Here is a 16566-nt window from a genome sequence, read left to right on the forward strand (position 1 = left end):
TTAAATTTTTATGGTTAACTTACCGTTTCATGTTGTGATCTTTTTTTCTTTTTATGTGTGTTATTGTTATGATCGTGTAACAATGTCACATGAGAGTAAATTTTAGGGTTAAAGGAAGCTCCCAACAATGAAGCAAGGAAGAAATCACAGTGTAAAGATAGTTGATGTATGACATTTACTTTTCATTTCTAGTAGAACATTCTTTTGTTGTAAATTCTATTTATAAATTTTACAATACAGAGAAATGAGAATGAAAATGGTTAAAATCCTTATGATATACAAAGAAGTTTTCATTTTGTTCCATATTCTTGTGTAACATCGTAAAGTTACTATAAATATTGACTATTAGACGATACAAGCAATTTATTTATTAGGCGCTCTCGGGATCAATAAAAGCAACGCATACTGCCAAGAAGAAGATAAGAACATCTAAATATTACTCAAAGGAAGAAAACAACATTTATTACTATATAGAGTGCATTAAATGCATCAATTAATATGAATCTTGTTAGACAAAGGAAAAGGCATTCAAAAGAGGTTAAGTTGCTCAATGGACAAAAACTATTCTACAATAACTACTTTGTTTTACAGTATATATAAAGTCTTTTAAGAAGAAGAAATCATAATTAGAGACAATCTGCACAATGCAAAAATGTTGTAAAAATTTTGGAGAAGCTTCAAGGAAGAACACTACTAATGTTCAATTCAACAAGTTAGAAAGAAGAGTCCTTAAATCTCAGATACATCAATAAAGGACTATCTTTGTTAGCTAGAAAAACTGTGATAACTGATCACATATTACTCAATCTCTACATCATAGACAAAAGTGGTTGTTTGGTAAATCATAGTTGGTTATTAGCCAGTAGTGGCTATTTTGAAAGAATACTTGGTTAAGTTAGAAGTGGGTTGTGAAAGAAGGCTTGCTTAAGCCAACAATGGCTTGTAGAAAGAATACTTGAATGTGGTCAACTATGAATGGCTAGGATCCAAAAGAATACTCATGTTAAACCAAAATTGGCTTGGTAAAAGAATACTCAAGGGGTAAGGCTACACCCCTAAAGACTACTCTCGTACTTTGTAGCATTAGCTTGCTTAGAGGAACTCAATTAGATGATTGACAACTATATGTATTTTTGTGTGGTTAAATGAACCAGTTTAAAAATGCATTGTGTATTCCTTATTCTCCTTATTTCTTTATATTGCATCTTATTTCCATTAACTTACAAAGGAGAGTTTTATGAGAATTTGTAATCAAAGCGTCTCAAACAAGTAAATCAATCAAATGCTAAAGTTGTGTATGTTATACTTCATCAGAAGCTAATATCTCTAACTAGTCACTTGTTAAAAAAAAATCGTTTGAGTATCCATCATCAAATGATATTTGTGAAAAGTTTTAGAAAGAAACTAAAAACAAAATTTAACCCTCACTTTTTGTTTTTTCCTTATTTTCATTATTGGTATCAGAGCTTGACATATAAAGGTTTAAATGCATAACAACGACTAGAGAAAAAGATGCAACACAAAAAGTATGTCATAAATGATGGAAACTCAAGGTACATCTATCAACACCTCAAGTATTTTCAGTGGAAGATTCTCTCTAATGGAAGGACAACATGTGGTATTGGTTATGGCATATCATGACCAATCTAGATCAGTTAATTTATGCTTTTTAGATCTTTAAACTGAGAAAACCATAAAAGCAAGGAAGAAGTAAGAACAAGAGCAAAGAGAATGTGAAGCTTTATTAAAAATTACTACATTTGAATCTAAACAAAATAGGATAAAAGAGATGACTTTGAACACTTAAAGAATTGACCAACTCAAACATGGGATATCAACCTTTGTGCATTCAACTGCCAACTATGCTTGAAGGATCAATCAATTATGAATTAAAGTCTAGACTGATTCACTTGTTGCCAAAATTTCATGATTTAGGTGGAGAGGATCCCTATAACCATTTGATGGAATTTCTACGATATGCTCAACTATGAGACCAATTATTATTCCCGAAGAGTTTCTAAAATTGAAAGTATCCTCATTTTCCTTGTGACACAATCAAGCACTAGTTGTATTTACCGTAACATGCAACATCAGGCGTCACATTTCCTATATTATGTCTTAAGTTAATAATCTATTGAATTGCATTTAATAGATAATCTAATAACAAGAAATAGAATTTATCATCTAGTCACATATCATCTACCATATTGTCTTACATTCAGAGAAAACATTCTATGCATATAAAGATATTTACATTCCTCAAGATTGAGTTTTTACAAAAATGGAATTTACAACAACATAGAAATTTCGTCTAAAGGAGTATAAAGTTTGAAAGAAGAATAGAAGAATACAAAATTCCCTAATAATCTGTTTGGATAGAGTAATTGGAATACCTTACATTTCAATTTCTTATTTGGATAAAATAATTGAATTTCTCTAATGAGACAAAATTTCATTTTAATAATATTTATTTTAATATATAAATTTTGAAATTAAATTTAACAAATATAATTGTCAACATAAAATATTTAAATTTAGTCAAATTTCGATCGAGCCGACTTGACCAAATTCGACCAAATTTTGGCCGCCGTAAACTCATTCCAATTTGGCCAAATTTAGGTCGGAACCAATTCAATCAAATTCGGAAAAATTTTGGGTGGTGCTAACTCGACCAAATTTTCCAAATTTCGGTCAAACTCAACTCGGCCAAATTTGGACGAATTTAAGTGTGTCATCTTGGCCCGGCCTATCTGGGTTATCGCTTGTCTCAGCCTGTTGGGTTCATCAAGCAGGTCGCGCTCGTCTAGGTCATCGAGCCATCATGTCCGTCTGGGTTGTCAAGCCGGTCGCATCCATCTGGGTCGTCTGACCCACCTGGCTCGTCTTGGTCATTGAGTCTGTTCTCCAAATAAATGAATTACTCTTTTAAATTGCCTCATCCAAACAAACCATAAGACTAAGGCAAGATTTCCAATGATCTACGATTGTGCACCATCTCCTACATTATTGTCTGCTCCCGTGTCACACACATGATCATAACATGAATCACACAAAGATAACACATAGAGTAAACTAAAAAAATATAATGAGCATATAATATATAATAACATCTTTTTGATCAAACATGCACACTTGTCAATCACCAACATGCATTTCGACTTGATAATATGATCTACTTATATATATATATATATATATATATATATATATATATATATATATATATATATATATATATATATATATATATATATATATCCACAATTGATTTTAGCTTCATGCCTTGGCTCTACACAACCACATGTCCCTTATTCTTCGTCTCATGCCCTGGCTCTAAGCACCCAATATCATCTAGCAAATCCACTCCTCATTTAACAACTTAACTACACTTAACTCTTTAAATACTTTTGAGAAAGTATCTTTCTCTTATTATTGATATCATTCACTAAATGAATCACACCTCAATTAAGTGCATCTAGCAAGTTGATTCATTTAGTGAAGGTATCATCTTACATTTCTTGAAATTGCTTTTCACTCAATGGATGGATAACTCATCTAGTGAGTGCAATCCTCTGATGAATACATAATGTATTAGGTACATCATCTGACAAGTCCTTCATCTACCGAGTACATTGTCTAATGAGTGCTTAGTCTACTAAGAACATCGTCTAACGAGTACTTTGTCTAGCAAGCACTTCGTCTTACGAGTACTCATTTAGAGAGTATTTGTCTACTCAATTCTTATAAAATGATGATTGTATCAGTTTGGTATTATTCGGTTCTACACATCTCAAATTTTAGAACAAATGTCATATACCATTAAAATTGTTTTAGACAAATTGTTCGAACCTAACACACTTATTCTATTGTCTAAAGCCTTTTATGCTCAATACCAGACAACTCTTAACTATGTTAACTGACTCATCAGGTTTATTTTGATATTCTTACTCATTTTCTCAAGTTCAAAGCTCCCTTTGTAAGACCCGTAGAATTTAATTAATTAATTAATTAATTAATAAATGAGGGTAGGGAGAGCCTTTATGACATTTAATTCTAACTTGTATGATGTGAAAAAGTATTAGCTCAAGTGGTTGATAGTACTTAATGGTTGATAGCCAAGACTTAAGAGGGGGAAATTGGTAAAAATGTGCAAAAACTAGTAGGAGTGATGTTAATGGTGTGGTGCCTAGCAGTAGATTTTAGACCGCCAGGCGATGGCCACAAAATAGGGGGTCCAGTGTGAGTCCCGCTAGGCGTTGAAGATGGTTCCGCCAGGCGGTTGTGATAGCGTTAGCGGGCTACTGGAACTAATGCGGCTGGCGGTGAGAGGAGTCCCACCAGGCGGTCGTTGAAGCTCTGTTGTTTTCTAAGGCGCTACGCGCCTGGCGATATGCGTCACCCGCCAGGCGGTTTGGAAGCTGGCAACACCTGGCGATACGTGTCCCTCGCCAAGCGATTATGCTGCTATAACGTTGCGTTGCTGGTTCTGTAGGCGTGATCTACAAGGCTTCTAGTGATGCTTCAAAGGTTGGATTGCTGGTGTTCCTTGAGTTAAGCTCGGAACGTATCCCTTGAGTTGTAGGTTGAGATTGGGGATTAAGCACGTGGTATTCCTTGAGTTGTGGCTCGGAATAGCATCTCTTTAGTTGTGACTCAGAATAGCATCTCTTCAGTTGTGGCTCGGGATGGCAATGAACACGAGGAACTCTTGAGGTATGGCTCAGGTTGGTGAGTGTTGCCGATGTGAGTGTGCTGGTTGTGACCAGTACGGATGGGTCCAGATAAATTGCCCTTTTCAGTTGATGATTGACGAGTTGGTGGTCTTGAGACGTTACAAACTATATTCGTATTTGGGAACTCCACCTAGCATTTTAGTGTGTGATCCGTAACAATGGTTTCCCGCACGTGCTCTATCGGCTGTGGTCGATAGGTGTGGCAGCCAGTCATCTTGAGGTAATCACTAGAAGATGTGGAACACAAATAACATGGTTGTGGCCATGTGATAAGAAATCCAAGGAGGAAATTCTTCTAGTGTGACTGTATGATAAATGTAAAAATATTGTATATGTGTATGCATTCTTTATATGCTTTATCTGTTAAGCTCACCCTATCTGCTTGTGTTTGGCGATGATCTTGTACGTGGTACACGTGAGCAAATGATGTTGATGCAGGTGGTTCTGGTGGAGCTTAGCCATGGAGAGGGGATAGCTAAGGAATTTTATGTTTTATTTTGATATGGTTTTGGAAATAATATGTAAAATTCGAGGAGACTAATTATATTGTTTTCGTTTCATAAACTATGGATTTTAGGTTATTATTGAACATTAATAAAAGTTTTAAATTTCCCGTGTTTTGCGAAATGAGGTATTATTAAATGCAGCGTGTTTATTATTTTTCTTTATTTTGATAAAAAATCAGTAATATCCTGACGGGATGTTACACCCTTCTTTTTCAAGCTCTATTTCTATCACCTTCCAGCTACTGACTTATACACAAAAAGAAATGTCAGATCAACTATATGAACATAATTACAAGGTCAGAGACTCATTTTGAACCCAAATGATTCATATGCAAGCATGATACGTGCATCACAAATCTGACTAAAAAAGAAAGGTTAAAATTGAACTTACTTAGTTTCAACTTCTACTTGGTTAAAAACATAACCTTTATCATGGCAACACTTAAATTGCTTAAGGTTCTTCAAATAGAGAGTATCTACACCAGATTCTAGAGAGAAGTTGATTCATACAAGTTGTATTTAGTGGCTAAGTGCTTTTTTACCTAGTATGTCGCTATGTATCTTATTGCGGTTCGTGTAGTGTATATTACACTAAGTGGTCACTTTAAGTTAGTGGCTTTTAGGTTAACGACCCTTTTGGGATAATGGCCAATTTAGCCACTATATCACATCAGTCCCCCTAGCCTCTGGCATGGTCTGCACGCTAAAGTGTTTCATATATCTTATGCGTTTGTGAATGTCAGTTTTGCAAAGAAAATTTTTCTTTCTTTGGTCCATCCCACTAGGGTATATTAGCCCCCTAGCCTCAAGGAGCTGAAGCAACATGGAGGTTATAAAATGGATGGGACAGGAAGACAAAAGGTCATATCAAGGGAATCGTAAAAGCACTTTGTTTAAAATGGCATTTATGGGTTTGTAGGATGAAATGATGGAAAATTTAGGTGGGAAAGTGTAAAAGTCGCGAGTTTATGTTATAAATAGGAACGTTGAGGTTAGAGGTTGTCACTTGGTCTTATTTTCACAAAGCTCCTTGAAGAGAGAAAAGTTGTGTTTGTGCTTCAGTCAAGATCTTCATTTTGACATATTACCTAGTGTCGACATCTTCACCTCAGTAAGGTATGTTTGATATTGATTCTATACTTGGTATGGGCAGTAGGAGTAGCAATCCAGTAGATGAGTAGTCTAGTGGGTCTGCTTTTGTGTGATGTCACCATGAGTTTTAGGGTTTATGAGTTTCCTTGAACCTCATTCATTCATTTTGTCTTCTCTCTCACATTTTTTAACACCATTGAGGAGCCACCATTTTATGCACTATTTTCTTCATTTTGGGCAGTACCCAACTTAGGGTTTAACATTTTGGTTTGATTATTCACATTTCTGATGTAGTATCTTTCCATGATCTATTCTCGTTCTATATTATTTTTGAACTTCATTTCCACGACTTACTAAATTATGTGTATTGACTTCTAAAGAAAATGCAATGAAGCTTTGAGGTCTTATTTCTGTTTGGTATTTTTGTTTTTGTTTTCTCTTCATCTTCAATCTATGTTGACTGGATAAAATTATTACATTTATGCTTAATTTACAAATTGGGTATTTGTTTTCTAGGTTGCGTTCATGCTTAAAGAATGTAGCTTGGAGTTATTAACATTATCACATATTCATGGATGTATGCATTGCTTAATTGCGTATTGAAACTTGTTTTTAACCTTCGTATATTTTGGTAATTTGTGAATTTGTATTCTGTTGAATTGCCACAACCCCCTATGTTATGTTTGGAACCTTTGAATGAAAATATTTGTCACTGGTGTAAGTAAAATAAGATGTTTCTTAACAAAGAAGGGGGGTCGAATTGACTATTTTTCAAAAAGTGTATTATTTTTGAAGGTTAACAAAACTTTACTCAAAATTCAATTGACCACAAACTCTAAGAGTGCATCAGTTCTGAAACATACATTTTAATTGGTTGAAATATCAAAACAACATATTAAAATTTTAACACAAAATTATATAGTAAATGCACTAAAAATATACAAATAAAAAATTTGAATTATGTGATTATCAAGATTAGTCACACATTTCAAATACACAGAGTTAGCAACTTGATATGTGTAAAGCCCTGTTCTTTTTTTCTGCCTTACATAAAGGGCTGCCCCAAATCTGATGGGCCTAAGAACTGGCCCAAAGGTTAAAGCTGAACCCAGGCTGCCCTAGCGCTCACACTTTCTTTCATTCTCAGATTCGTAGCCGTCTTCCTCTCCACTGTACCACTAGAGCTCTACTAGGGTTTGTTTCCCGCCTCGAACCAGTCCGCCCAAAAAGCTCAAGTAGTGATTTCTACTTCACGTAAGTGATTCTAAACCTACTGTATTTACTTCCTAAAGCTGTTCTTCGTATTTCACCGTTTAGAGTTCGAACTAATCTCATTTTTCCACTGTTCCGCTGTTCCGCCAGTTCTGCAAGTCGGTCACTCGAGTTGCTGTGCTCCGAGGTCCCGTGTCGAAGTTCTGTTAGCCCTATTTTCCAGGTACGAGAAGTTAGGGTTTCCAGTTTTGAGTTGTTTTGGCCTGTTCTTGAGTTGGTTGTTGATTGTATAGATTAATCCTTCGTTTTTATGCGTGAGAATACCTTGCATGATTGGTTGGTTTGAAAAACATGGCTGCTGTAGGTGAAATAGTGGTGAGACCTGTTAATCTCGCCCAAGCGAGCCAGTCTCGCCTAGGCGAGACAAACAGGGATTCGCCCAAACCAGTTTGCGCGAAAGGTCGCCCAGGCGACCCGCTCAAATTTTTGAGTGAGCGAACATCTTGCCCAAGCGAGAGGGGTCTCACCTAAGCGAGATCCTGCGTTGGTTTCTGGATGCTCTTTCGAGCCCTCACCTAGGCGAAGGGGGCTCGCCTGAGCGAGCTCGTCTCGCCTGGGCAAGACCTTTCAGCCTGAGCGAGGGGCTGGGCGAGGTAGTACGCTGTTTGGGTGCTTGTTTATTCTTGGATGATTGATATTGGTTTGAGTATGAATGTTATGATGAGAAACATGTATATAATGGAATATTATGTATGCTTGGCATGAATCATGAGTTGTAGATGATGGGTTTGGTATGAAAATTGGCATGTGAACTAAATGAGATGGGTATTATTAAAGTGGCATGATAATGAGATGAGTTGGGATGGATTGTGATGAGTTGGAATGAGTTGGATCTGGAACGTGAAAAGATTGGCTTTAAAGGTTGACATACTGGTTATATCCTTGCATGATGAATACTTTTTGACTGTGTAATCATATTTTGGTCTGTGTCAGCGCATAATTCCTTGGGGTCTCTAGGTGAGACTTTCAGGGTTGCGCTTCAGTGGTCGGGACGTAATTCCATGGCCCCTGTTAATGGGTGCCCATGGTGGTGCCCCATCTGTATAACTAGGTAAGGATTCAAGGTAAGGATTGCATCCTGACACTTTAAGGGGTCAGTTAGTCTCACTTAGAGCGGACTGACTCCTGTGGTGAGAGTAGTAGGAGGCCTGAAATTCATTAAGGGCTAACCTTGTGGTGAGGGAAATTGATTCATTGAAACACTTGTAACACATAGCTCAGGGGTGAGCAGCTCGGGGGTGAGCAGAGGTATCCACCACAAGTGCAAGCGTCCGTTGAATCTGACTAAGTTATATGTATCCGGATGAGTCGACTCGTGTCGTAGTGTATTGCTTGAACAGTCATAACATGCTTGGTTGATTTGAGTGAATGGATCGTGCAATTATATCTGATTTGATGGATGAAATCTCTTGTGCTCTAGCTTACCCTACTTTTGTTGTTGTGTGTTCTGCTGTGTGGTACTCTCTTTTGCGATGATCATCAACTTGTTGGTGTGAGCAGATGCGAGGAATTACATAATGATTGATTTTAAAGATCAAATAATTTTGATTACTTGACACAAACAACAAATTAAAAAATAGGATCAGTTACTAACAAATAGTGTATAGAAATATCAATTAACACAAGATTTTAAATTTGATCAACTTATCAGTCAAGAAAAATCTCATTTAATAACAGAAGTAATGTTGTACCAATTGATTATGCAAACACGTCAAAATTACAAAGAAAGATTGCTTGGATTGATTTTCTTGATGAATTTAATAAAAGTAAATCAAATCACACAGAATTTTTATATTAGTCCACTCCACTAAGCTACATCCAGTTAGTCAAGGCAACCTTAGCCTGATTGATGAAGCTCCAAGTGCATGGACTGATGCAGATTGAGAGCTTCTTGAGATGTGCAGGGCGGAAGCAACTTTGGAGGATGATTATATTCGGTGTGATGAAAAGATTATGTGGTGAAAACATCCTAGGAAGGTGAGGTCAATCCTAGAGGAAGGATGGCTAGAAGAGATCCTATGGAAGCTCTAGCCAAGAAGGAGAATTTATGGAGTAATCTCAACATCATAGCATATGAATCTCAAGAGTGATTTGTACAATGGTGGATGCCTCCTTTTATATGAGAAGAATGCTTCAAAGCTCGGCCAAAGAAAGGGAGGGAAAACTTGAAATTCAACACATGGTTTATAACTCCCTCTCCATGATTCACAAATCACAAACCATGTGACAAGTCACATTTACCATGTTTTGCACCATGTGCTACATATGCTAAATGTGAAGCATGCTATAAAGGAGCTCTCGGCCTAACTATTGAATTCGGCTTTAATTGATCCAATTCAATGCATTGATGATTTCCATGATCCATTTTCTTTATGCCGCCACTTATGTTGCTAAAAGCATGGCTTAATACATGGCCTAATTAAAATCTACACCACTACACTAATTAAAAGCCCATCAAATCTTGATGTCCTCCTTGGCCCAAGTGAAAAAGAGCTGAAGCCCATTAGGCCAATTAGTCTCAACATGCTCCCAACCTTGTTGTATTGTTCTCAACATGCTTCTAGTAATTAGACCTTTTGTGGAACCTGTGTCATCATTGACTTTCCACTATTTCAAAAGTTTTACAAAATCCTTACAAGATTACACTTTTGAAAATACACTATAGCACATCAAGGCTTTTGAATCACACAAGAAGCCCACATTGCACAAAAAGAACCACTCTTGCATATTTGGAATCAACCCAAACACACCATAGAGGCACAAGAAAGATCAAACCTCAATGGTGGCTCTCCCTAGCCTACCAAGAACCTTCTTCAATGCCTACACCAAGACCACTGACAACTCCAAGACTCTAAAGATGATCATGAATAGTTCCAACACTTAGATGTTTAGAGAGAATGAGATTTTTCAGAAGTATCAAAATTATTTCCCACACAAAATGAATCTTACTTCATTCTCACTGAATAATCAGACTATATAGTATGTCAAGTGACATATTGAACAAGTTGAAATCTATGCTCAATAGGTTGATTTCACTTTAAGTGAAATCAACTGATTGAATAGTATTTCAGTCGATCAAGTATGTTACTTGCAAAATTATAATAACAAGCTATTTAACCTATTAAAACCATTTTAAAAGATTGAATAATTGCAAAAAGAAAAACACAAGACTTCTATCCTAAGTCAAGTAGTCTTCAATTAAAGCTTCATTTTCAAGCTTTAAGACCTTGTATGTTAGTCAGTTTAAAGCATTGCTTCAAGCTTGATCAGATCACAAACCTTCATCAAATCTCAATCAATTCTTCAATCCTTCACGATGATCTTCAATCCTTCATCAAATCTATATGCACCAAATCCATTTATGCTAACAACTAGGAGACAACCTTGGGATTACTTCCTAAGTATTACAATTTAATCTGTTTATTTGTTTAGGTACAACATTGATCAACAAATGATGCTAGGAAAAGTGAAGACAAGTTTTTAGCCAACAAGGAAGGTCCTTTATGCATGCTCGAAGCCATGGACAGAGGAGCATACCAATTGGAGCACTTATCCAGAACACCTCTCTTGAGAACTTGGATTGCATCACATTTGAAATTCTATTACAGTTAAACATATTGTACTTAATAACGATGTACTCTTTCCTACCTCGATTGTTTTCTCTACAAAGGGTTTTTTACGGAGAAGACTTTAATGAGGCATCAGTTCAATGTAATAAGACTTTATCTACACATTTGTATTTTGGTATCTACACCAAACTTTAATTAATATTTGGGTAAGGAAGCTTTATCGTTCGAGATGATCAATGAGGCATCAGTTCAATGTAATAAGACTTTATCTACATATTTGTATTTTGGTATCTACACCAAACTTTAATTAATATTTGGGTAAGGAAGCTTTATCGTCCGAGATGATCCCTCCCATTTATTTTTTTGATTGGCTAAGGAAGTTTCATCGTTTGAGATGATCCCTCCCATTTACTTATTTTGATTAGGTAAGGAAGCTTCATCAGCCGAGATGGTTCCTCCCATTTATTTATTTTGATTGGGTAAGAAAGCTTCATCGTCCGAGATGATCCTTCCCATTTATCTATTGCTATTGGTAAAATATGTTTCGTCCATCAAAATGACTTTTTATTTACTTGGATTTTGTTGGATACAATAGTTATATTTAAATGCTTTACATTATATATATATATACTCAAAGTAATACCGAATCAAAGTTAAAACACACTATTGTACCAAACTATGAACTTTCATTCATGTGTCATTTAGTTAATTCAAAATAGTCAAAACAGTGTTATAAGATGACTACAAAAAAGATAACAAAATATTGTTAAAGTTGGTATAGGGTCTTTGTACTTATCTGGAGGGGTGAAAGCTTCTTGGCAATTACTAGAGTGGGCTCGGCCTCGTTTGTAAGACCCATGAAATTAATTAATTAAATAATTAATTAATTAATAAATGCGAGTAAAAAGAGCCTTTATGGCATTAATTCTTGGTTGGTGTGATGTGGAAAAGTACTAGCTCAAATGGTTGAGAGTACTTTGATTGTGTGAAAGGACTTGGGTTCGAGTCCTATGTATGTCAATTATGTGTTGTTGTTTTATTATTAATTTTAATAATATGTATGAGTATGGAATTGATGATGTAAACTGTTTTTGATTGGAGGGTATCACCAAATGTGAATTGGCATAGTGGTTGTGCTTTGGCCTTATGAGTGGAAGGTCAGAGGTTCAAACCTTGGTGGGCAAAGAATAAGCTTTATTTTTGCTAACTATTAGTTGTGGTATGAATGTGAAGGGATAAAGAAAACCTAGCAGAAGGGTAACCATTAGGTGCTGAAAAATCACCCATAAGGGACAATGAATAGCCATTAAGCACGAAATTGAGGTTTTGGGTGTGTAAAATTGTTAAGTTTTTGGTCTGATTGTATGAGATTGATGATCTATTGCTAGAGAATTCGAGTTAAATTGTGGAGTGAATTCGGGGTGGGGTAATTGGGTACTGTTTTATTGAAAATTTCATGTGAATTGATGCCCATGATGGCTATTCTGTGTTGTGTATACTCTTATGGTATGAAAAGTGGGAGTGAGAGTCTCTATGGCGTTTGTACTATGTTGTTCTGTGAGTGTAAGGTTGTCAAATTGATTTGGTGTGTTTTGGGAGCGTATTTGGGTTCTCTGGTGCAGTGCTTGTGTGCGTAAAACAGTGTCAGAACCTGCAATTCTCGCTCAGGCGGATGGTACTCGCCTAGGTGAGACATGCAGGGACTCATATTCTTACCCTACTCGAGGTTCTCGCTTAGGCGAAGAGAATTGGGTTTTAGCGACGCAGACACTCGCTCAGGCGAGTGAGGTTCGCCTAAGCGAGATAGTGATGAAGTTGTGCGTGTTGAGCGCGACTTCTCGTCTAGGCGAGGGTGTGTGGGTTTTGAGCGAACTAGGATCTCGCCCAGGCGAGATGGACTCACCTAAGCGAGACGCCGTGGTCATGTGTGATGCTTTGTTTGTATTTTTAGCTCAGGCGAGTTTGAAATGGGTGTTTAGGTGAGAGATGATCTCGCCTAAGCGAGAGAACGTGGTGTGGTCACTGTTTGAAGCTCGCTCAGGCGAGGTGAGTTAGTCTAAGCAAGGCTGAGGGCTTAGCTTGGGCGAGCGTCCCTGGCTTAAGCGAGTTTATGCGAGTTACTGTACTTATACGTGATTTTGAGTGTGTTTTGGTTGTTTTATCTTAGGTATAGGATGTATATGCATGTGGTGTGATGTTTGGGTTTGAAGGACTAAGTCCAATAGGGATCTAGGATGTGCTAGATGGTTGGACACATGATGGGCATGGAACTTGTTGAGTTCCCGTCGGCTACTAATGGGCGAGGAGTCCTTAGTATGGTGATTGCATGTGTCGGGCGCACGATGGGCAAGAAACTGTTATGTTCCCGTCGGCTACTATTGGGCGAGGAGTTCATAGTATGGTGATTGCGTGCGTGCTAGGGTCCAAGTATGAGACTTGGATGTTTTACTACAGACGAAGAGTCTGTAGGACAGGACTATGAGCGGGATAGGCTCATAGGGTTGGACCACGAATGAGTTAGTTTCGTGGGAGCACAAGGAAGTCCCAAGACCTAGTACATGTATATGACTCATGAAGGATTATGAGGTCATGGTTGGGTTATTTAAACATTATGAGAAAGTTAGTTATGTTATTTTGGGTTGGGAAACATATTTATATTCATGTTTTGTTATATATATATATATATATATATATATATATATATATATATATATATATATATATATTGTGCATAGCTTACCCTTTCTGTGTGTGTGTGGCGATGATCGGATAACTTGTTATCCGAGAGCAGATGATGTGACAGGTGAGCCAGGAGATGCTTAGACTCGGAGCGAGGGCTAGCAAGGGATATTTTTGTATATGTATATATATGTTTATTATTTTAGCATTGAGAATATTGTGTAACCCTGTTGGGAGCCATTGACTTTATTTCAGTTTTATGAATTATGGACTCATGTTTGTTTTATGGTTTTATATACATAAGTTTTAAATTTCCCCGTGTTTTGGGAAATAGTTTATATTAAATGCGGTAATTATTTTATTTCGAATTTTATTTATTTAAAATCAGTAATATTCCTTAGGGATGTTACAATTGGTATCAGAGCAAAAGTTTTGAAAATATTTTTATAATATTTTGGGGCTAGTGGGGAGTGAGCTTATCGATGTGTTTGTTTGTGGGATGTTGTGTGTTAAATGTGAAAAGATGTGTGTGGTTTTGTTTGACTAAGCGATTGATTTTTAACAGTTGTAATGTGGCGTATCCAGGCTATGGCTGCTAACAGGAGGAGGAGGAGTAGTGGTGCTGATGACATCGCTGAGGTGATTCACCGGATGGTGGATGCGATGCAGCCACCTGTAGCAGCGCAGCCTACGACGACGATTGCACCAATCAAGGTGCCGACCGTGGAGGACTTCTCTCGCCACAAGCCAGCTGAGTTCACTGGCAAGGCCTCCCCCAATGAAGCGGATGCATGGCTCCGCAAATGTGAGAAGATCTTCAAAGTCATGAACTGCGAAGATGAACAGAAATTGTTGTTCGCTACTTACCTGCTGAATGGGGATGCTGAATACTGGTGGGCAGGCATGCAACAACAGATGGAGAATAGTGAAGAGTCAGTGTCTTGGGCCAACTTTAGAACTCGTTTCCTGGAGAAGTACTTTCCAGATACGGCAAGACAGGACAGGGAGGCTGAATTCCTAGCATTGCAGCAGGGAGACATGATAGTGCAGGAGTATGTGAACAGATTTGAGCACTTGGCGAGGTATTCCTCACAGAACATCACAGAAGAGTGGAAGTGTTTAAAGTTTGAGCGAGGACTCAGACTTGAGCTGAAGAGGGTGGTAACCCCATCGAGAGAGATTTGGAGAAGTACATCCTCTTTCAACATGGAAGAAGGTTAAAGAAGGCGCTTCGTTAAACATCTTATCTATTCAACACCCCTTTGAAAGATGAGCATTTTGACATTGACAAAGATGTGCATAGTGAAACTATAATGCTCATTGACGAGATTCTTAAAGGACTAAGTGTATAAACCGAGTATACACATGAGACTTTGACCCACTAATGATAGCTAACTAATGAGATCACCAGGACTTGTGCTATAATAGTGAAGGAAAACTTGTGGAGTTGATTTTAGGTGAAAAACTCAACATAATACTCTAAAAGCTTGTAATGAGACCCAACTGTTGGGATGCATTTGGGTGGGGGCAACATTCAACACCCTAAGCACCCCCATGGTGAACTCGTCAAAAGGAAAATGCACATACAGCTCTATTATGAGTGTCAAATACATGTAGAAGAAATTATAAAGATACTCTTCTCGACCATAGCAAACAAATATCCCCTGTGCTTACACGGTCTATACTCACAATATCATCATCTACAGTCCCCTCTACCATCTCAACACTCTTTACAAACACATTTATAGAAGAAGACCACCTAAACCTAGAAAGGCAGGCTTTAAGCCTAGATCCACCCAATCATATCTTGAACGTAGTAACACTTTGACCTCATTATCATTATCAGTGTGACTACCATCGCCTATCCCTCGTTAAGGATGAACTCGGTACACGGGTGGCCTCATCATTCTCAAAGCAAGCAGCCTTAAGAAGAGAATTACAAGAAGTAAAGGAGAAGTTTGACATACCTAATTTACAAACGACAACGACTTTATCTTGGTCAGTTATCTCTATTGTCGGATAGATGGGACCCCTAGGTCTCCACTCTTCTATTTATAGCCTCAAAGGTGTGCGTAAAAGCGATTTTCTCGGTTATTTTAACTATTAGATCTCTTTCATCTAGTGGCTAGGATGCTCTGACTCTTCGTTTGCCCTATGCCGTCAGACATCACTTTTGTCAGTGAAATATGTTAGATTATGTTTCTATCAAGACTTGGGGGGCTGGTGTATCACAATATAACATGATGGTGTATCAAGACTTCGTCTGCCCCTTCTCAAAACAACACACTTATACAACATCTCGAACTAAGACTCTTGTTGCACTTCATTGTATAATAGTAGTCTAACAGGCTAGTGTATTGTGTGGGACCAAGATCATCTCGCCTCATTCTTACAATTGCCATATACAAGCAAAGATCATGTCAGATCATATTAGCCAACGTCATCCTAGCCCGCTTGGGCAGTAACACCTCAATCTAATGTTATGATACAACATTTATTGCAGTATCTAAACTTCCCTAAAGTAGGACTACATTCCTAAAATACACACACACACACACACGTGGCTTACTACCAGGTAATGTCATATTCAATTATATACATAAAATCAAGGTACATGTATCACTTCTTACTTAAGTGTCAAAGTGTTTGCATGTATCTCACCTCCCATGACTTATTAAAGGGTTATGTGAGGACATTGCAGACGTTGAAGTAGGG

At 37.3% G+C, this 16566-nt stretch overlaps 1 protein-coding gene across 1 annotated transcript; it reads left to right on the top strand.

The window, feature by feature from the left end:
* Window positions 1–14439: 14439 nt before the first annotated feature.
* LOC114175126 (uncharacterized) lies at window positions 14440–15072 on the top strand. The gene has a single exon (XM_028059892.1). It carries the CDS (start codon window positions 14440–14442, stop codon window positions 15070–15072), a length of 633 nt encoding a protein of 210 aa, XP_027915693.1.
* Window positions 15073–16566: the final 1494 nt, after the last annotated feature.

This window comes from Vigna unguiculata, chromosome 3 (assembly GCF_037176805.1).
Source record: "Vigna unguiculata cultivar grain cowpea cultivar isolate G323 ecotype 2 chromosome 3, ASM3717680v1, whole genome shotgun sequence".
Classification (NCBI taxonomy): domain Eukaryota; kingdom Viridiplantae; phylum Streptophyta; class Magnoliopsida; order Fabales; family Fabaceae; genus Vigna; species Vigna unguiculata.